The sequence below is a fragment of the Magnolia sinica genome, chromosome 8 (assembly GCF_029962835.1).
Source record: "Magnolia sinica isolate HGM2019 chromosome 8, MsV1, whole genome shotgun sequence".
NCBI classification, from domain to species: Eukaryota; Viridiplantae; Streptophyta; class Magnoliopsida; order Magnoliales; family Magnoliaceae; genus Magnolia; species Magnolia sinica.
In genome coordinates, this window is record NC_080580.1 from 20,937,661 (window position 1) to 20,960,824 (window position 23,164).

At 41.1% G+C, this 23,164-nt stretch overlaps 1 protein-coding gene across 6 annotated transcripts in view; it reads left to right on the forward strand.

Annotated features, from left to right (window-relative positions):
- The first annotated feature begins 4,590 nt into the window (after positions 1–4,590).
- LOC131253056 (uncharacterized) overlaps positions 4,591–23,164 on the forward strand; it is a 56,683-nt gene continuing 38,109 nt past the window's right edge. For 3 of the 6 annotated variants that reach the window (XR_009174817.1, XR_009174818.1, XM_058253880.1), the window contains exons 1-2: positions 4,602–5,007; positions 18,994–19,061. Coding sequence is in view for 4 of the 6 variants with exons in the window: in XM_058253880.1 (XP_058109863.1) it covers positions 4,836–5,007; positions 18,994–19,061 (240 nt within the window). In the remaining 2 variants the exon portion in view is untranslated. Of the gene's footprint in view, positions 5,008–18,993; positions 19,062–23,164 lie in introns of all 6 variants that reach the window. The other 3 variants (XM_058253877.1, XM_058253878.1, XM_058253879.1) reach the window with 3 other exon arrangements.

The following is a 23,164-nucleotide window of genomic DNA, read 5'->3' on the forward strand; positions in this document are numbered from 1 at the left end:
AAATTGTGAAAAGGTGTATGGTTGTTGTTGAAATTTGGAAAAGAGGAGTGGTGAGGTGGAAAGAATGGTGGACTTTTGTAAAAGGTAGGGATGGGTTGATGTACTTGAGGTATGGGATGCTTTAATGGTTGATTGATGGGACTAATAGTAGAGATTCCCTCGAAATCCGCAACGCGCGGTGTTTCTTCGGAATAAACGCTGATCGGCATCTTCTTGCCTGGTTATCGGTTCGGTGCGCAAGTCACGGCGTTGGAACCGCGGCGACGACGCGGTCGCTATGATATAACTTTCGGACCAAGCCGACGTCGGTGCGCGGGACCTGGCTTAGGATCGTGCGCAAATACCGAATACGGTGCGAAGGTTGCCGGAATTTGACCGGAAGGACCGCGGAAGCTAACAAAATGGTACGGATTAGGAAAGTATCAATAGAGCTCATAAGCATTAAGTTTATGATTACAAACTATTTACTAAATTCAATGCATAGGGATTATGAAAAAAAAGAAAAAAAGACAGCCTTGTAAGCTATTTCTATGCTTGTGATGAGAGTTCACTCCTAGAACACTATTTGAGATATCATTAATGAATGATTCTGCATTCCTATTTCACAACAGCGCGTACACATGAATGCAACGGGATGGAAGTTTTAAATAGGGAAGCCTTTTATAAGACATTATAAAGGGATACAGTGATTATAGGAATGCTTCATTGGCACTTATAAGTTTCTTTAATTAAAACACCAAGTTGAGTTACAAGTGTTTGTAATACATGGAAGGGATTATATCGTTAGTTGTTAGTTTATGTATGATCCGTACCAGTCGTTTATTAAATCTGAGTATAATGATGACTTGCTTGCTTAGATTATAGTTGAGAATAGTTTTAAAATCATGTTCACTTTAAAGTATTTTTTCATGTCAGATCCAAGGTGAGTCATTTTCAAATTTCTACCGGTTTATGAAATCAATTTTGTGAATAAAAATAAAAAATGTGATAATTTACATATGGACTAAGTGAAGAATGTTAGAATTGAACTCTTCTAGGAGTGAGCCACATTCATACGTAGGGGAATTGGGTCAGGTTCATGGGTCTACCATTTTAAAACCGATTAAAAATATAGTAAGCTCAAGTCAAGTCAGGCCCACCAACCAAACTCGGCTTTAGATTGGCCTCGTCGGGTTGGCTCATGTCCATTAATTTAACTCTATTAACAATGTTATATAGAATATACCAACTGTTGCACTCCAATTCAATTAAATTGGACCACTTACGCGGCCGAGTGTCTAGATTGGATACACGTGTGTGTGAGTAGAATGCACAAGCGTGATAGAGTTTACTTAAGGGTTGATCAAATTGTTGGTGTCCCCCCTTTACCGAGACAGATAAATTAGAGATTGGGATCAAAGATTTAGAGTCCTTCTAGCCAACAATATTGCACTCCATTCAGGCTACTAGTGAAAGGAAACGAAGCTAATTCTTCCAAATGAGTTCTTTTTGCCTCGTGACAATAGATGTGAGGATATGGCCTTAAGGACTTATTCTTTCACTAACACTTTAAATTTAAAACACTTTTCAAATAAACAAAGATACATATTCAAATTGAATAAGATAAAAATATTACCGATTTCATTAGATATTGTAAAATAATATTCATTACCACCGACAACTTGTACGACAACCAAATAAATAAACGAAAATGAAAATAGATAAATACCTGATATGCCTATTGAAATAGACGATTCGAGGTGAGTGTAATCAACTAAAATTAAACTTAGAAAGAAGATCACGATCTACAACTTAAGGTTGCAGAAAAACTATTCTACTCCTAAGGTATTATAGTGGAAGCCGCTAGGCAGTAACTAAATTAAGCTAAGCTATGATAAGAAACATAAATAAAAGATAGACTAATGCGTTTGGCATAAGGTTTCGAGCTCTTCTTTAATTGCTTATTTTATAAATCATTGAGGCAATGAAACTCGCACTAAGATTTCTTTATTGCTTCTGAATTTTTTGCACTCACGTCTTTGGCTTTTTGGATAAAAAAGTCTTTTCGAAAAATCTGAAAACTCTCAGTTAGGAAGGACTTCGAAAAGTTTGCAGATGAAAATTTTCAAATTTTCACTCTTATATGTAGATACTTCCCTATATGACTCGTACTACCTAAAAGAACATCTTTCCTTAAAATCCATCACAACCATTCATCAAAGCAACTTGGTTTAGATCACTCAGTTCATGACTGTTGGAGTGGTATTTGATACCTACTATAGATATGTTATCGGCGATGGACTAGATCCGCCAGGTTAAGATCTCCCATCCTTTTGGTTCTAATGGGGCCACGATTATTGGATCGGATCACCCCATGTGACCTTTAGGTAATCTCTTTGTTTCTTCTTGATCCCCTTGATGAGTGGTCTAGACCTGTCCAATACTAATCTATTACCAGACATATCATATCCTTCTTTGAGCATGTCGCTAGTTCTTTCTATTCTCATTGGGGCATGGTTGTGGACCCAATTCGGATTATGTATATGTTTCTCTTGATTCAGGTCTGAGTTGTGGCTGAGTTCGCTTGGTCATTAATTCAATCTAAGGAAACTTTTTGAACACTATAATTTTTCAAAGCATCTCTGGAAAACTCTCTTTGGAAGGACCGTAAGAGATGATCTCATTGAAAGAATCATTGCCAGATTTATAATAATATCTGTTCTCTTGGTGGGTCTCTTATAAACATGGTAAACATGTTGCATTACTAATGAACATGATAATCTTGGCCACATGGCATATGATGATTCGTTCCCCTAAAGGGAAGTATAAGAACCTGTGCTTTCAGGTTTACAACAAAATGCATATTGCCCAGGGAAACACAAACAAAGAGTATGTTTTATGCCAATTACAATTATGTGGTGTGGCTTATGATTGGCCCATGTTAGGGCAACAAAAATGGGTGTAAACACTGACTATATATCACCAGGCACAAAGTGTTAGAAAGAGAAAAACTTGGGTGCTATCTAATCCATCCATCAAGTGGTCCCGGTCATGTAAATGGTTTAATTTTACCTGGACACCCTGCTCCACCTCAACAGGAAGCCAATGTGAGTCACTTAATGGTTACACAATCGGATCGGATTCGGGGCCCCAGAGACTCAACAAGACCCGAACCGATCAACTTAGGTACAGGTGCTCCAGGACCCGACCCGTTTACTGCCCCGGTGGAATGTTACACTCACAAATGTAAAGGTTACAAATGTCCTCCGACGAGAAATTTCTGCATCATTGGCCATCTGCTACCAGACCAATATTCTATATCACCGAACCCTGAACCCGTGGTCATATGGACGCCGATTGCCTGCCACCTCAAAGTTCAAAGCTAGGTGGGTCCACCGTGAAGTTTGTGAGAAATCCACTCCGTCCATGACATGAGCCCAAAAATGAGATAAATACAAAACTCTAGTGGGCCACTTAACACAAAACAGTCAGAATTGAACGTCCACTGTTGAAACATTCTTGAGGCCACATAGAAGTTTTGAATAAAGCTAATATTTTTATAATTTCCAACTCATTTCAGTAGGAATGACCTCGCGAACGATTTGGATGGCACATAAACATCACGCTGGAACCAGGGAGGTTTCAGTAGTAGGCATTTCCCTGGGAGACGGATTGGCTACTCCCCCTGACGCCAGCCCCTTGGCTAGTGGTCGGTGCTCTGTGGGCCCCACCATGATTTATGTGTTTCATCTATTTTAACATATCATTCTATGGCTTGATACAAAATATTATAGGGATATAAATCTTAGGTGGACCACACCACAGGAAAACAATAATGATTAGATATCCACCATTAAAATCATCCTAAGGCCCATTGTACTGTTTATTTGACATCCAATCTTTTGATTAGGTCTACAGACTCCTCAGATGAAGGGAAACAATAAATATCAGCTTGATCCAAAACTTTTAAGCCCCCAAAACGTTTTTAATGGTCAACGTTTATTCAACACTGTTTCCTATAACGTGGTCCACTTGAGATTGCTATATACCACATATTTTCTTTCGTACTGTAAAATGATCTATAAAGATATATGTACGGTATGGATGAAACACATACATCATGGTGGGGCCCACAGAACACCGACCACCAGCCATTGGCCGGTGGCAGGGCGAGTAGCCAATCCGTTTCCATTTCCCCGCCCACTTTATCCACACCGTCCATTCATTTTTACACATCATTTGAAAAATTTATTCCATAAATGAGGCAGATCAAAGTCTTAGGTAGACCACAGATTAGAAAAACAGTAGTGATTGAACGTTTACCATTAAAAACCTCTTAAGTTAGACTGTAATCCTTGTTTATATCATGTCATACGGACCTGGATGAAGGCAAAAACCAAGTACCAGCTTGATACAAAACTTTTGTAGCCTGGATGACTTTTTAATGGTGATAGTTCAATCAAGACTATGTGGCCCACTTGAGATTTTAATCTACCTCAGTTTTGGGTTCTTATCATAAAATTATCTGGAAAAATTGATGGACGGCATGGATGAGACAGACACATACATCATGTTGGGGTCCACAGATCACCGACCACTAGCCATTGGCTAGTGTCAGGTGGAGTAGCCAATCCGTTTCCGTCATTTTGGGGCTCATGTCCGCACATGAGCCAGCAAAACGAATGGACGGAGTGGATTTCTCACAAACATTAGGGTAGGCCCCACCTAGCTTCTGACGGCAGAAACTTCCGGTGTCGCAGGCAATCCGCGTCCATACGATCATCTCCCGGTACGGACGACTCCGGGAGGAGCTCTATACTACGAGAAGATTGGTAATCTCTCATCCCAGCAGAAGAATGGTGCAGATTCATGTGAACCAGACCCCAGAAGAGCAGTTCCTCTATGAGTGCCCATGCACTTCCAGAATCGATTCCCTCACACGCGATATCACCCAAATCTACAACCTTCAATCCAAAATCCAACGCCTCGTTCTGCGAGTGGAAGAACGATTGCTCGCAAATAGCAAAGGTATGGTGCTTCTACTACCTATCTCATTCTGTACACCCCATTATTTCTTTTCTATGCGGATGAACTGTATTTGTACTAATTTAATGCGATTTTAGGATTAAAAGAATAATGGGTTTTTTTTTTTTTTTTTTTTTTTTTTGTGAATCTGTGTTAGAATGAAGAAAATGGTTATTAGATATATTTCTAGTAGTCAATGATCCAGTATAATTGGGTAAATTCTTCTATGAGAGCCAGATGGGCCCACCTACCTTCATGATTGGCCGTTGGATTGGGGAGGACCACTGTAGTGGACTTCACATGGTCCTAAAATCACCATGGTTGGATGATCAATGAACAATGATATCCAATTAAGGGAGTTATTTGATACTCTGGCAGCGGCACTTGGAAATTGTATTTTGGCATACACTAATTTGAATTAAACCAAGTAAGTTGTGGAATCTACGGTCGCTAAGACAGTCCCAAAATCAGATTGGTTGAACAGTCATAACCTCTTATTCAGGGTCGTTTGTTCGTTGAAATAGGACGGTTGGGTGTTTTTAATTTAAAAGTGGACAATCAATGTTCACCCATCAAACAAGCTTAATTTTTGGTTCATGGTACATCTAAACTAGGATCCATGCTTTGGAAAGTTTATTTTGAATTACTACTATGCCGGATATGCAATTTCTAAGAGCCACTGCCTGAGTATCAAAGTTTTTGTCATATAAGGGCATGCAAAATTGACAGTAAGGCCGTTTTTGCTAATAACTTCCATTTTTCATGGCCTTAATTAAATGGTTCTGATCATCACATCATGGTGATTTTGAATCCAATCTTCTGTGGGTGATTTACCTACTAGGTAGCTTTCTTTGAGATAGTTGACAATCTGGCGTGATGGGTTTCAAATGTGTCGTCTCTTAGGAAACATTAGCCCAACTATGGTGACCCATAGCACATGCAAACTGGAAAGGTTTTTTTTTTTTTCAAAAGCTATAGGTGAAGACATCCTTTATAAGCCTTTCCCACTTTTTTTGTGAACTTTCCATGTGCGATTAGCTTTCCCACAAGGAAAGGCCAAAGCAAGACTTGAAGTTGTTTTGTAAACTGGAACAAAACATGAAAAATACCAAGGCAACTTTATAGTTTTGAAATACACTAACAATAAGTTGGACGCTTGTTTTGGAGGATTTTGGTAGTGGATTATGATAAGATGAATTCATAGAGGATCATTACTCTTATGTTTACTCCTCTACTAGATATATATGTTTCCATTTAGAGTTTATAGGATGAGATGGATGAGTGGTAAAATAAGAAAGGATAGAATTAGAAACTATTGCATTCAGAGGAACTTTGGATTAGCACTAAAGATGAGGGGAAGTAGACTAGATGGTTATGGCCATATGCAATGGAGACAAAAAACTGCACCAGTTAGGAGTGAGCTTTAAAAGGGCAAGGCCCAAAAGGATGTGAGTGGAGGTAGTAAGAAAAGACTTGAGGACTATGGTTTTAACTGAGGACATGATCCATGAAAGAGCGGAATGGTGGAACACTATTTGTGTAGCTGACTCCAATTAGTTGATAAGGCCTAGATGATGATGATGGTGATTTAAAGTTTATAGGATCATCGATCCGAGGATATGCGTTGTATACTCAAGCTTTTAGTTTGTACAATTGAGTCCCATGGTTGAGTGACCCAAGACACACTGGTCTGTTGGGCTCCATTGCAGAAGGATTTTGCCCCAAAATTCTTGCTAGGATAATCCTATCCTTTCAATCGTCACATGTAAAAAGAAATTTTCTTTTTTCTTTTTTCTATCAACAATTTGAAATAGAAAGTTAAATGGAGAAATAAAGCAACAGCTTATGTTTAACTAAAAAGTGGCCCAGGGTCAATGGCTATGATCTTCCAATCTGGAAGACTTTTGGGGTACTGTTGGTACATGGCACTGTGCATTAGACAAACAATCTGGATCACTGAATTATGGCTCCACTTTGGTGTTGTATTGGTGATACATAAAAATATGCATTGTATCACTAGATCCAAAAATCGATATGTTTAGGAGGATTATATTTAAACTGTGAAATCAAGGATTTTGTTATGAGTAAGGACATGAAGAATGATGTACATTGCTGTTAAAACTAAAATAAAATAAAATTTTAAAAAATAAAAATTATGAACATCAAATAGAGAAAACTAATGATTTGTGTAGTTTGATTTAAAGGGATTTCCTATTGAAAGGGTGGAAGTGTAAAAAGAGGAAGGAGGCCTAGTGTTAGAAGAGTAAAAAATGGGCCTTGATTGCTAAACAGTGGCGGGGGTTCTGATTTGAGTGTGAAGCCCTTGGAGATTGTTAATTGCTAGTAAATATGGGGAAAGGAGAGGTTGGGTTCCAGAGATTGTGGTAAGAAGGAGAGGATCTTTCATCTGCAATGTTATTTCAAAATATGGGGTGAGTCAATAGCTGTTAGTGAAGTTTCTGTAAAAGAGTGAGGTTCAAGAAGCAAGAATGGCTCAAACAATCTTCACAATTGATGTAGAGCGGGTCGCGGATAGTTTCATGGCCAAGATGGATTAGAAAAGGCCCGATCGACGACAGAAGTGATCCAGACTGTCAGACCTTAGATCGGGCGTATCTCGCAATCCAGAATGAGTTATCGGGCGTAAAATGTATGATTTTGGGGTAGAACAAGCTACTTTAGCCACCCAACCTGGCTACGCCGGGTTGTGCTAGCCGGATTTGCAAAATACCCCCGGATTGACGGTCATTTCCCTATTTTAATTCCGTTTTTACTATAAATAGTAAGTTTTAGTTTGATTATAACTCTTCATCCGTTGGGCTTTAGGAGTTGCGCCCAACACGAAAAGAGCTTAGAATAATTAGGAGAACAGCTTGGCGAAGCCAAATAGGACACTTACTATTTTTGGCCGAAAACCTTGCGCACTAGTAGACATCACAACCGTCTAGTTTACTATTTATAGTAAGTTGCGAATTCTAGGAGTTTTAGTTATAGTCAGTGTTCGAGTTGTCGATATCGCTACAAGTTTCGCTGGCCGGAGATAAAGATATAATATTGTTATCGCCAATAATATCGTCGATAACCGGAAATGCAGGAAAAAAGGGGGAAACATGGAGAAAATGGTGGAATTTTTCAGTGAAACTTTAGGACATGCCTAAATACACATATTTACATATCCAGGAATGAAAAAATTGCAAAAAGAATGCATTAAATAATAAGTTTCCTTTTAACGGGGGCCAAAAGGCATGCGTTGTAGTAAGAAATCACTCAAATAGTAACCAAAATGAGTTTTTATAATACAAATGCAAGCTTATAGATTTTTATTTGCCTCATTCTTTGGTTCATACCCTAAAATGATATCTAAAAATGGATGGACGGTGTGGATATAACGCATACATCATAGTAGGGCGCACAGAACTTGGTGACGTCACTTTAGTAGCCGACTCGCTACTCGACATGACAATATCTAATCTGCGTCCGTGTACACCGGCGATTTCGTGCCGAAAAGGATAGGCTACTCCCCCTACCACTAGCCTGGTGGGTGGTGGTCGGTGCTCTATGGGCCCCACCATGATGTATGTGTTTCATCCTTGTCATTCATACATTTTTACAGATCATTTTAGGGATTTATACAAAAAAATGAGAGGGATATAAATCTCAGGTGGACCACACCATGGGCAAACAATAGTGATTGGATATACACCATTAAAATCCCCCTAAGACCTACTGTACTGTTTATTTGACATCCAATCTATTGATTAGGTCATACGGACCTAGGTGAAGGATAAAAACAAAGATCAGCTTCATCCAAAACTTTTATGGCCCCAAAAAAGTTTTTAATGGTCGACGTTCATTCAAAACTGTTTTTGTAATGTGGTCCACTTGAGATTGGGATATACTTCATTTTTGGTCTGATACAATAACATGATCTAAAAAAATAGATGGACGGCATGGATGAAACATGTACATCATGGTGGGGTCCACAAGGCACTGACCACCAGCCATTGGCTGGTGGCAGTGGGAGTAGCTAATCCGATTCCGTGCCAAAGGAAGCGGACTGCGTACTGAGTAACTCTAAGCGTACTGAGTAAACTCTGTGGGCCCCATCGTCGTTCATGCGTTGTATTAACTCTGTCCATACATTTTATCATATAATTTTAGGTCTTTAATCAAAAAATTAATCATAACCAAAGCTCAAATAGACCACACCACTTAAAACAGCGTGAATTGAAGTCTACCGTTGAAAAGTTATTGGGGGCCCACAAAAGTTTTAGATTAAGATGATATTTGTGTTTTCCCTTCATCCATGTCTGTGTGATCTTATGAAAAGTTTGGATGACAAATAAATATCACTGGGGGCCTTAGAAAGGCTTCAACGGTGGAAATCAATACTTCCATTGTTTCCTTTGATATGGTCTACTTGAGATTTTGATATACTTTGATTTTGGGCTCAACCCTTAAAATGATCTAAAAAAAACGGATGGACGGCGTGGATAGACCACATGAATTTAGAGTGGGCCCAATAGAGTTTACTGAGTACCATAAGAGCGTACTTAGTACACATCCATGCGGGAAGGCTTTTGCAGGAATTTCCTGCGCTGGGATGCTTAGGTGGGGCCCAACATGATATTTCCAAAAAATCCACCCCATCCATCCATTTTTCTAGATCATTTTAGGACTTGATACCAAGCATCAGGTGAATCCAAAACTAAAGTGGGCCATACAAGAAGGAAAACTGTAGAAAGAGTTTGCTACCCTTTAAACCTTCCCAGGCTCCACCTTGATGTTTATATGCCATCCAAACCGTTTATAAGTTCATTCCCATTGAGATGAAGTGAAAACACAAAAAGTTTAGCCTGATACGAAACTTTTGTGGTTACATGAATGTTTAAACGATGGTCACCAATCTTCACTGTTTCCTCTCCTGTGACCCACTCGAGTTTTGGATACACTTGGTTTTTGGGCTTATGTCCTAAAATGATCTGAAAAAACGGATGGACAGGGTGGATTTTTCAAAAAATATCATGGTAGACCCCACCTAAGCATCCCAGTATGCTAAGGGTGTGCGTACGCAATCCACTTATTTGAAATGGATGTGGATTAGCTATTGGCGCGTAGTGACTAAGTTACGTCACCGAGTTATGTGGGTCCCACCATGATGTATGTTGTGTATCCACACCGTCCATACATATGGAGGTACCATTTTAGGGCATTAGCCAAAGAATGGGTCAGATCCAAATCTCGAGTGGACCCTACCACAAAAAATAGTGGACAAAGTGATGCCTACCACAAAAAACTTATAAGGGCTACAGAAGTTTTCAATCAAGATGATATTTGTTAATAACCTTATTTAATGTCACTGTTAACTTATGAACATGTTGGATCTTAAATAAAATAGTCCACTGGACCTTAGGAAGGTTTCAACGGTACGGTCACTCTCTCCACAGTTTTCTGTGGTGGGGTTCACTAAAGCTTTTGATCTACCTCATTCCTTGGATCATTCCATAAAATGATCTCTCCAACTGGATGGACCGTGTGGATACAACACACATATCATGGTGGGACCCACAGAACTTGGAAACGTTTCAAAGTTATTAGTCGCACGATTAACCTACGTGTACCTAATCTGCGTCCCCTTAAAATAGGTTAAAAATCGAAAATCCTTCCCCAAATTCCTCCGAAACCGAAAATCCCTCCCCCTCATTACCAAAATTTCAAAAATTTCTATGAGCCTCTAGATTTTTGTAGCCCTGCCAACGGGTTTCGGGGCTGGCAAATCGGAGAAGTCGCCATTTAAGGATCTTGACGGAAAATGCAATTTTTTTTTGGGGATTTCTCTCTTCAAATCGATCAAAGTGGGAAAAAAAACAGGTATTTTCTTCTTCTTCTTCTTCTTTTTTCTTGGATTTCGACGATTTTATCGCCGAAAACTTGGTAAAATGGGGTAGTTGGCCGTCGATATCTAGAAAATATCAGAAAATTGACATTATTGGCAATATCTGGAAGAGAAATGAAAAATTGGGTTTCGGTTTCGCTAAGCCAGTGATACCGATATTATCGGCGACAATTCAATATCGTCGCCGATAATTTAAACACTGGTTATAGTTTGCTTCTAATTTCTCTCCCATTACTTGGTAGCCCTTTTTAAATGGCTGTGAACTCATTATTTTCAATCATCAATGAAATTGTGAATTTATTAGAATTTATTTCTATTCTTCTTGCTTTCTTTCCTCGTGGATTCGAGAAGTTTCTGTGAGGAGTCCAGAGAAGCTCCGTAGATTCGGAGTAATTATCCTTGAGGAAGACGATGATCGACCTCATCACGTTCATCCCTGCTTCAATTAGTATCAAAGCGAGGATTCCCCTTGGGCCGATGACAAACAACGAAGGTATGAGCCAAAATCCTATGGACGATGATCCAAAGATTCGTTGTCTTGCGGGAAGAATAAAAGCTTTCCACCGAGAGAGTCAGTTGATCATGTAAGGGCTGCAGGCAACCCTCGACCGTCTTGCGGATGCGCTACTTCCACCCCGAGCCCTAGACGGTGCTCCACCGCTCGTGGTTGCTGTATGACACAACCCCGATTTCCGTAGAGCACTACCAGTGGCAAACCATAGGGCTACACCAAATGATTCAAGTTCTAGCGACGATGACCTTAATGAAGGCTTTGCCCAACGACCAATCCATGGAGGCGATCATCTAGATCGTGCTGAAAGAGACTATCGAGGTAAGGCTGAACTTCCTAGTTTTAATGGTTTATTACGCATAGAAGATTTCCTCGATTGACTAGTCGAAGTAGAGAGATATTTTGATTACATGGACGTGCTAGATCATAAAAAGGTAAAATTGGTAGCATTTAAATTAAAATCTGGTGCTTCTGCATGGTGGGAGCAATTACAACTCTCACGTGCCGGTCGGAACAAGGTGCCCATCTCATCATAGCCACAGATGAGACGCCTTCTTCGATCATGATTCCTCTCCAGTGATTATGAGCAGATATTATTCCAGTAATACTAGAATTGCCGACAAGGAAATTGAACCGTCACAGATTACACTGAAGAATTCCAGTGGTTGGCAACACGAAATGATCTGTCAGAATCTAAGTCACAGAAGGTGGCACGATTTATAGGAGGGTTACAATCGACAATTCAGGATCGAGTTCAGATGCACCCGGTCGGGACCGTGGATGAAGCAGTTCAGTTGGCAGGTAGGGCAGAAACACAGCTTGTAGGAGTCTCGAATCGGCCTTATCCTTTAACTCGACCCCCCATAACAGGCCCTGCGCAGGATCCAGTGTTGGCATGATGAAAAGAACCAGTAGGAGAATGTCTTCAACCTCCCGCGATCGCAAATTGTGATATTGGAAGCGGCTCGTCTAGGCCTCAACGAGTAGCACCCACAACGACGGGCCCAAGTAGGATTCTAATTCCTTACGTTCGGCCAAGGTCAAACAATGTTTACCACTATGGCCAGCCGGGCCACTTATCAAACACTCGTCCTCAATGTCCTGCAACACACTTGGCCATAAACGAAGGGGGCACTGAAGGTGAGGCCGCAGAGGAAGACCCTGGCTTTGATGAACATGAGCAAGCCACTGAGGAAGAAGCATATGACGATGAGTTGGTGGTCCAGGATCGCGGCGAATCTCTAGTTGTGAGGCGATTACTGTATACCCCACGGAAGGAATTACATCCACAACGACACAATATATTCCATACGCGGTGCACTGTCAACGGAAAGGTCTGTGATATGATCATAGACAATGGTAGTAGCGAGAACATCGTCTTGAGAGTGATGGTGGACAAGTTGCAGCTACCAACGACAAAACATCCTTCCCCATACTCAATTGGCTGGATAAAAAAGATAAACGAGACCAAGGTAACTGAACAATGCGTTGTTTTGTTTTCAATTTGCAAAAATTATAGGGATCAAATACTTTGTGACGTGGTCGATATGGAAGCATGCCATATGTTATTCGGTCGATCCTGACAGTCGGACCATGATGTGACTCATTGAGGATGAGATAATGTCTCCGTATTCGTCAAGAATAGTCGAAAAATAATCCTTGTCCCTATGGCACCAGAGAACCACTCTGAAGCCTCTAAAGTGGAGGGAAGTTCTCTCCTGATCATTTGGGATTTCATGGAGGAATCCAAGGAGACCGGTGAGGTATATGCCGTAGTAGTGAAGGGCGAGGAATCAGAACCCTCAAACATTCCTCCAAGTTTAAGACTATTGTTAAACGAATTCAGAGAAGTCTGGCCTAAAGATTTACCTGATGGATTGCTCCCCATGAGGGACATCCAACATCACATAGACCTCGTCCCTGAGGCTAGCTTGCCCAACTACCCTCATTATCGGTTGAGTCCGAAAGAGTGTGAGATACTTCAGGGGCGAGTGGAGGAATTGATCTGAAGGGTCTCTTGAGAGAGAGTTGAGCTCATGTGCCGTACCAGCATTATTAATGCTAAAAAAAAGATGAAAGCTGGCGCATGTGTGTTGACAGCCGGGTAATCAACAAAATTGCCATCAAATATCGGTTCTCAATACCGCCCTTGGACGACATGCTCGATATGCTAGAAGGGGCCAAAGTATTCTCAAAACTAGACTTAAAGAGTGAGTATCATTAGATTCATATCCAACCCAATGATGAGTGAAAAACGACATTCAAGATCAAGGAAGGGTTGTATGAGTGGCTGGTCATGCCCTTCGGTCTATCAAACGCATCAAGTACTTTTATATGTTTGATGAATCAAGTTCTAATACCATTCACTGTCCGATTTGTGATAGTATATTTTGATGACAAACTGATATATAGCCAGGATGAGACGGAGCACAAGAAACATCTTAGGCAGGTGCTGTAGGTCCTACAAATTAACAAGTTGTACCTCAACTTGAAGAAGTGTAGCTTTTTAACGGACAACCTGTTGTTCCAAGGATTTGTGGTAACATCCACGGGCATCCGTGTGGACGATGAAAAGGTGCGAGCCATTAGGGAATGACTGATCCTAACAAACATTCATGAGGTGAGGAGTTTTCACGAGTTGGCAACCTTCTATCGTCGATTTGTGGGAAATTTTAGCACAATAGTTGCGCCTATTACAAATTGCATGAAAAAAGGACCGTTTCAGTGGACCGATGAAGTCGACAAGAGCTTTCATGAGATCAAGCATCGTTTGTCCATAACATCGGTCTTGGTGCTTTTTAATTTCGACAAGCTGTTTGAGGTTGAGTGTGATACTTCATATGTCGAAATTGGAGGACTATTATCACAAGAAGGCAAGCTGATTACCTTCTACTGCGAGAAGCTCAACGAAGCCTGAAAGAAGTGGTCGATGTATGAGCTTGAGTTGTATGCAGTTGTTCAGGCGCTGCGACATTGGCAACATTATCTGATTCAAAGAGAGTTTGTTCTGTACACTGACCATCAAGCATTAAAGTTTATTAATAGTCAGACTAACGTGAATCGTGTGCATGCTAGATGGGTTGTGTTTTTACAGGAATTCACGTTCGTTCTGAAGCAAAAGACAGGGCAGCAGAATAAGGTGGCTGATGCATTTAGCTATCATGCATCACTACTTGTTACAATGAACAATGAGGTGGTCGGCTTCGATTGTCTCAAGGAGCTGTATGCCAAGAACGAGGACTATAAAGATTCTTGGATGAAGTGCCAAGAAGGTCATCCCAATGACCTTCATATATAGGACGGTTTCCTCTTTAAAGGGAATCGATTGTGCATCCCCCAAAGTTCTCTAAAGGAGCAGATTATTCAGGAGCTACATGGAGGTGGCCTCGGTGGACACCTTGGGCGAGACAAGACGCGAGCTCTTGTGGAAGAGCGGTATTATTGGCTCTAATTGGTACGTGATGTGGGAAAAGCCTTGCAACGTTGTCATGTTTGTCAGACTTCCAAGAGGCAATCTTAAAATATGGGCCTCTACACTTTGTTACCTGTGCCTAATGGTCCTTGAGAGGATTTATCTATGGACTTTGTGCTTGGTCTCCCACGAACACAACGTGGCATGGATTCTGTGTTCGTGGTGGTAGTTGTTTCTCCAAGATGACGCACTTTATCCCATGCAAGAAGACCCTCGATGCTACACATGTAGCGAATCTATTCTTTAGGGAGGTCGTGCGGCTACATGAGGTCCCCAAGACCATTACTTCTGATCGTGACACGAAATTCATTAGCCACTTTTGGCGGACTTTGTGGACTCTATTCGATACACGACTTCAATTCAGTGGCGCCTGCCACCCACAGACTGATGGGCAGATTGAAGTTGTGAATCGTACGTTGGGAAACCTCCTTCGCTGTATTCTAGGAGAAAAACTGAAGCAATGAGATTTGACCTTGTCTCAAGCAGAGTTTGCATTCAACAACATGGTGAATCGCTCGACAAGAAAATCACTGTTCCAGATCATTTACGGACAAGTGTCTCGCCACACACTTGACTTGATTCCTCTGCCCAATCTCCCAGGCATGAGCATTGTAGCAGAACATATGACAGACAGGATCATGGGCATTCATGCGGAGGTGTAGGCCAAGTTACATGGCTCGAACGAGAAGTACAAAGAACAAGCGGACAAGCATCGGCGACAAAAAAGTGTTTGAGGTGGGCAACCACGTTATGGTCTATCTGTGCAAAGAGAGATTTTCGACCAGAACGTACAACAAATTGAAGAATAAGAAGATTGGACCGGTATCAATCATCCGAAAGATCAATGACAACGCTTACGTTGTTGATCTTCCAGATGACATGGCGATCTCATAGACTTTCAACGTCGCGAACCCGACCGAGTATCATGAACCAGAGCAGGACAAGAACTCGAGGACGGGTTCTTTTGAAGTGAAGGGGACTGATGTAGAGCGGGTTGCGGACAGTTTCATGGCCAAGATGGATCAGAAAAGGCCCGGTCGACGACAGAAGTGATCCAGACCGTCAGACCTTAGATTGGGCGTATCTCACAATCCGGAATGAGTTATCGGGCGTAAAATATATGATTTCGGGGTAGAACAAGCTACTTTAGCCACCCAACCCGGCTATTGCGGGTTGCGCAAGCTGGATTTACGAAATACCCCTGGATCGACGGTCGTTTCCCTATTTTAATTCCGTTTTTACTATAAATAGTAAGTTTTAGTTTGATTATAACTCTTCATCCGTTGGGCTTTAGGAGTTGCGCCCAACGCGAAAAGAGCTTAGAATAATTAGGAGAACAGCTTGGTGAAGCCAAATAGGACACTTACTATTTTTGGTTGAAAACCTTGCGCACTAGTAGACATCATGACCATTTATAAATAGTAAGTTTACTATTTATATTAAGTTGCGAATTCTAGAAGTTTTAGTTATAGTTTGCTTCTGATTTCTCTCCCATTGCTTGGTATCCCTATTTAAAGGGTTGTGAACTTGTTATTTTCAATCATTAATCAAATTACAAATTTATTAGAATTTATTTCTATTCTTCTTGCTTTCTTTCCTCGTGGATTCGAGAAGTCTCTGTGAGGAGTCCAGAGAAGCTCTGTGGATTCGGAGTAATTATCCTTGAGGAAGATGGTGATCGACCTCATGTTCATCCTTGCGTCAACAGTGGACCCCACATGAAATTTGCACCCCTTGATTTTATTGTTAAAAAAGAAAAACATTAGCCTCTATCTTGAGAATAGTGTTGGAAATGCAGTGGTAAATAATTATTACCAATTTACATGTATTTACCATAGTGAATTAGAAAACAAACAGCCCCTAAGTGATACATCATTATCTCCAAGGGTACCACAAGAATACTTAATATATGCATCCTGTCACACTCAAATACACGTCAACGCATGCACACTGAAGATTGTGTACTCTGACACCTTCAAATATGGGCCAAATTTTTACAACTGTCCTTTTTTATGAGCCATAGATCAGATGGCTAGCACCCTCAAACCAATGTGCTTCTTTGCAATTATAAGCTATCCATTGCGAGCTCTATTGAATAGATGTTTCAAGATGGTGATTTGGGCCTACTTTCTTTCCCTGCTCCTTCTTGACTGTCCATTCTCCTGCTATTGATCAAATGGCTGCAATCATCCAATCACACTGATTTGTGCACCATGGCTTGCCCCTATTGGTACGAAACTACGAATGAATGGATTGTCTAGATCAACCAGTTGCTATTCCACGTCTCTTAAAAGCTTATGAGGACATTGGTAATGTCTCCATGAAGTTGATTTTAGCATTTCCATATGCATACATATACATACATACATAGATCAACCAGTTGCTATTCCACGTGTCCCTTAAAGATTCTGAGGACATTGGTAATGTCTCCATGAAGTTGGTTTTAGCATTTCCACACACACACACACACACACACACACACACACACACAGTGGTCACTTGCACAGTCCAATATATGGGTCTGAACCATCCATTAAGTCCAAAACAATTCTCATGGGTTACCATGAAAAAGTCACACTTATCGGATGATCCAATCCATCCTTGATTTGGTCTTACTTTTTGTAGCCTTCACTTTTCCATGCCATGGATGAGATGGCTAGGGTGGTTTAACAAAAGTGATTCTTCATAATCATAGGCTATCCATGATGGTCCCCAACTATTAGATCTAACAAATTGTTGATTGGACCCATTGTTTTAAATATCGACGATATCGGCCGATATATCCCACGATATATCTTGTATCCCATTAGTGCGATATGAAATGCACTAGTGCGATATATCCCACATGTTCGATCTAGTGAGCATTTTCAAATTTCCATGCTCTTATTTTCTGTAATTCATGTTAAATTTGTGTCAAATTGTTACAAATTCATGATTTTTCATGTTCTGCATGAAAAATCATGGATTGTGAGCTTCAATTTCGAGATTTGAAGGAGAAGGGCCGAGTTGTGAAAAATTGAAAAAAAAAATCAAAATTTAAAAATTTCTCGCGAATCATTTGCAATCTTTGTGTTCAAACATCACATTAAAAATGTTTGTAACCTAATCTAGTGATTCTTCTTTTGCTTTTGAATGTATTGCTTGTGTTTCCACATTTCTTACATTTATAAATTATATGAATAGATCGAATATTTTTGCATCAATTCAGTTAGATAACACAGAGATTAGGACCCCATACAAAGAAAACCTATTATGTGTACTTGTTTTTTTGTAATGTTTTGATTTATAAGTGTGTATTCATGTCTTTTTTAACAATCACCGAAGTTTCATCGAAAAATTCAACCAATTTCCCGATGTTTCCCCATGTTTCAAACAACAACGATACATTACACAATACAACTGATATATCCCATGCGGTAACCGATACATATCTGTATCTCAAGAATTCAACACATAATGCGATACCGATATTTTGAACACTGATTAGACCTATTTTTGTGTAAACAATCTTGATCATCCATGAGGCTAGTGATCAGATGGTTATTAATGTCATGTCAGTGCGATATTTACATGGTTGCCCATGAAACGTGTGTGGGAACCTAATAGACTGTCTAGATCAATTGCTTGAACTAAGTATCCCTAAAAAAAATTGTTGTCTCCTACAGATTTTGTACCTACCTTTCTAATAAATTCATCAAATGCAAATAAAGGGATATTAATAGATATAAAAAATAGAAATAAAGATAAATGGTAGCTTCAAGTCAATGTTTGATTGATGGACAGATGGACAGCAGAGAGTGTGTTTTTTCCCTTTTGGTATTGTATGTAGCTCCTATAGCATTATAGGTGTCATTTCTTGGTTTCCAGTACATTGGTTGCTTGAGGAGCTCATTCTTGATCACTAAAAGAATAATGCATTGCTTATAGCGTGCATTTTTTTTTTCCTCTCCTCTCTCTCTCTCTCTCTCTCTCTCTCTCTCTCTCTCTCTCTCTCTGTGAACATGCTATTTCATCTTTGCGTACTATATGTTTCTTTTTAATTTTAATTTTTTTCAGTGAAAGGACCATTCAACAGAAACAATGGACTGAATGCATTATATTTATTTTCAGATTGCCTTCCAGATGCTGCAATAGCTCTAAAGAGAGCCTTATCAGAAGCTAAGACTTATGTGTCAAAGGTTATGTTGGAGTCCTATGTTTTTTTTTAAAAATTTCAGTAGCTTATTGCATCTTGAAGAAGCATAGCTTGAAATACTTTAGGTCTATATTTATTCTGTTTTTTTCTGTTCAGGGCTTGGATTCTTACCAAACAATGTTGTTATCTAAAACAAAAATGTTGTTATCTATAAGGTATTATATGTTGGGGCGCTCTCACAGTGGCACGGATACTACCATAGCCTCACAGTGGTACAGGCGAGATGTGGCACCCACATGATCTTTCACACCATCCAACCCATTTATCTGATGTGCTGCCTCAAGAAACTCCTAAGGCACGGTACTCATCCCAATTCAAAACCAAAGTGGGCCACAAAAAAAGGAAAAAAGATAAGAGGGAACGCCAACCCTTGAGAAAACAGCCTGCTTTTTGGCCTGATCCTTCATCTGGCAGAGATGAAGGGTGTGAATGGACTGGATTCTATAAATAGAAAACAGCAGGCCGCACACTCTAGTCAATGGTTTCCCTCTCAGCATGTTCCATGTGCTATGGCCCAACTGAGTTTTGGATCGGGCTGATGTTCGGGGGCTGGGGGTTTTTTGAGGTGACATCTGATGGACAGAGATTGTATTCTGTGAACACATCACTAGGCCCCACATCTGGCAGGTACCACCATAAGGTTATGGTGGTACCAGTACCATTGGAGGTTGTGTGTGTGTGTGTGTGTGTATATATATATATATATATAGGGAAATGGTTCTATGAAGTCGACCTCATGGGAACTTCCCATGAGGTCGAGCTGTGTGGGCCCTACCATGATGTGTGTCGAACATCTATACAGTGCATTTGATGGGTCCCCTTTTGGTTATGAGATATCCCAAAAATCAGCCATATATGGAACTTAGGTGGGCCATACCATCTAAAACCATGTGAAGACATGCCTAAAACATGCCTAAAACATATAAAAGCACTTGGTTGTGCCCGCCTGATTTTTGGATGCAGCTGAAAGTTGGTCTGACCTTTCATCCAAGTGGGACACACACAATGGATGGGCTGGGTTTGTGAACCACATCTTGGTGGGGCCCAATTAATGATTATGAATGTTTTAATGGGAGGGTAACCTCTCTCAACTGTTGTATGTGGTGTGGCCCACCCAAGTCATAGATTGACTTGATTTTTAAGCCCATGGCCCACCATAGAATGTTGCATCTGACTGATGAGGTAGATGTTCGACACACATCACGGTGGGCCCCACACAGCTCGACCTCATAGGAGGTTCCCATGAGATCGACCTCATAGAACCATTTCCCATATATATAAATATATTTATATATATTACACACACACACACACACACACACCTCACATGGGCACTCGAACCCATGATCTCGGTGTTGAAATGCACTTCGTCTACCATTGAACCATTGGTTGTGTCACACCCCAGACTCGGTGACCGGACTCACAAGGAATCCGATAGCCAGTTCCGGCAGCAATAGCCTCCGTAGTACCCCGTTTTCGGTTACTGGCTTAGGTTCCAATCCTGGGATCCCACAAGGAGGATTTCCATAGCATAAATCTAATTTGATGGAGCATACCCAAGATCATAACACAGTAATCTTAGAAAGTAACCATAGCGCATTGCAAAATCCACTAGAAATTTAAACTTTTATAGGTACATAAGGCTCAAAAGGAAATACATAAGGTAAGAAAGGAAGAGAAAAGTTTGCAACGGGTCCTCAGCACGCTCCAATCCAATGTCCCACCGCTACTGCGTTGACCTAGGATCACCTGCATGCATCAATCGTGTATAAGCTTATAGAAAGCTTAGAGGGCGGTGAAGGTGTGTGACAATGGTGCTCAGAAGAAGATAGGGGAGAATGAATGTAGAAGGAAATATGAATGATACCAATGCCACTAGCCGTACTGAGGCTAAGTTATGAATGCAGTAAGTCGTACCGAGGCTATGCAATGCAATACATGAGTATTGGACGCCATACCGAGGTGATACAGCATAAGGTTTATACAGCTGATGCCAATGCAATGCGAAGTAATGCTAGTCCTCATATCCAATCCACATATCAAGTACAGTTCCATCATAAGGAATCCACCGGGGTCAAGTATGCTGCAGGATGACTGCCGCTCTCCAAGACCCGCACAGTCAAACAAGCGTAGGAGACCTCACTACCCACCTGTGGATAGCTAATCACTAGCGAGACTCGACGGTAGCGACCCATTTCACCAGCTGGTCAAACTCAGCCTAGCTATGCCCCCTCACTCAGGCGGGTAAGGCCAAACCCCATCTCAACCGACCTCGCAATAGTAGGAGTCGTGGCCTAACGGTATAAGGCACTCGGGCGCTCATGATTTCCACTCAGTCTCGGCATTGAGGCGTCTCCTCGGTACCGTGAAGGTTTAGGGCGTGTTTGGATCGCAGGCCCACTTCGTATTGCATTGTTTTATTATTAAAAAATACAATATCGGTCGTTTGAAATGGATTTGAAATCCGCTGTTGTACGTGGCGGGCGATTACAGTGCCGAACCAGAATAGCCTAGACATGCGTTATGTACGTACAGTACCAAGACATCGGGCAGTGCAGCGCTCACATTGCATTGCACCGCCTTTGTAAAGAGAGAAGACCTTCGTCCGCAGCATGCTTTGCTGGTCCATCTCTCCTTCCTGCTCCCTCGTTCTTCTTCTCCGTCTATCTCAACCCTCTTGCGACAGACTTGGATGTCATTACGGCCATATCTGAGATGTAGAGGCAGTTGTTAGCATCGTCTTCTTCGCTTACGTTGAAGATGGGATGTCTTCATTTTAGGTTGATTCTGCCATATATCTCCTTCACTCGCCAAAAATAGCTTACCCTAAGGGCAGAAGTGAAAGAAGGTATATGATTTTCTTCCCACTATACATTCTGGGACAACAGGTGATCATCGTTTTAAATTGATCGTATCCATCCTTTCATTGATGGATACCGTTTCTTTCCGTGTACCCTCTTTTAGAGAAGGGCCTATAGAAGCAGACAGATTGATCCTTATAATCTATGTTACATCCAGGATAGGCCTAATATTGGGTGTCATACTGTATGTTAGGTTGATTGACAGTTTGGATGAAACACATACATCGTGATGAGGCCTATATATCTACGACCTAAAATCAATGGTGAAATGAGATTATGTTGTAGACGAGGTCCATACCTTGTATTGTATGTGGTCTGCTTAACCGTTCATTTCAGTTCGATCCTTCAACAAATAGTGAATAAGCATATATCAACTGATTACATTTCCAAAGCTAGTCCTTCCCAAACAATCTGTTCGTCAACGAAAAGGGCGCTTAATACAGTCTAGATCCGCCGTTGTACATCTGCGGTATTGAATTACAATGCAATACAGCCCTATACGCGTATCCAAACATGCCCTTATGGTTTGTGGTTGGATGCCTTGGGGCAATGGTGGTTGAATGTCCCCATTCGGACCCCTCTAGGTCCATTTGTATCTAAGTATGGTTGAATGCCCACCTTAGTCTCTTGTTAGGCCCATCTCTATATTATTTAGGCCCGTAGCTTGTATGTTTAGTCTCGTGGGCTACCCCAGGTAAATGGGCCTCCACTAGAGGTTGTTTTCCTTATGAGGAATTTGTCAAGTACTTAGACCCTTCATGGTTAGGTAGAGAGTTCATCTTCACCTCATTGGCACCCCTATTCATCTTTATGGCCCACTCCCATACGCATCATATGCATTGTTGGTTGAAGAATGATTGGCCATGGTTGTACCATTGTGTAGGACATTTTGGTATCTCCCCGAGGGATGGAGTTTTCTCCTCTGGAGCACGATAGATGCTTGGGATAGATGCATGGGTGATTGTGTGATTCATGCATCTAGCATTGCATCGCATGTGGATATTCGCCCTTGCTTCATCAGGGCCGTAGCCTCCACAGATATATCGTGGATGGCCGTGTGTGGACACCGAAAATGATACTTGAGCATTTGGGATGCATAGGATGTCCCTGGGTGAAAGCCCCTAAGGGCGTGTTTGGATTCGCATATAGGGTTGTATTGCATTGTTATTCAATACCGCAGATGTACAATGGCGGATGTAGACTATATCGAGCGCCCTCTTCGTTG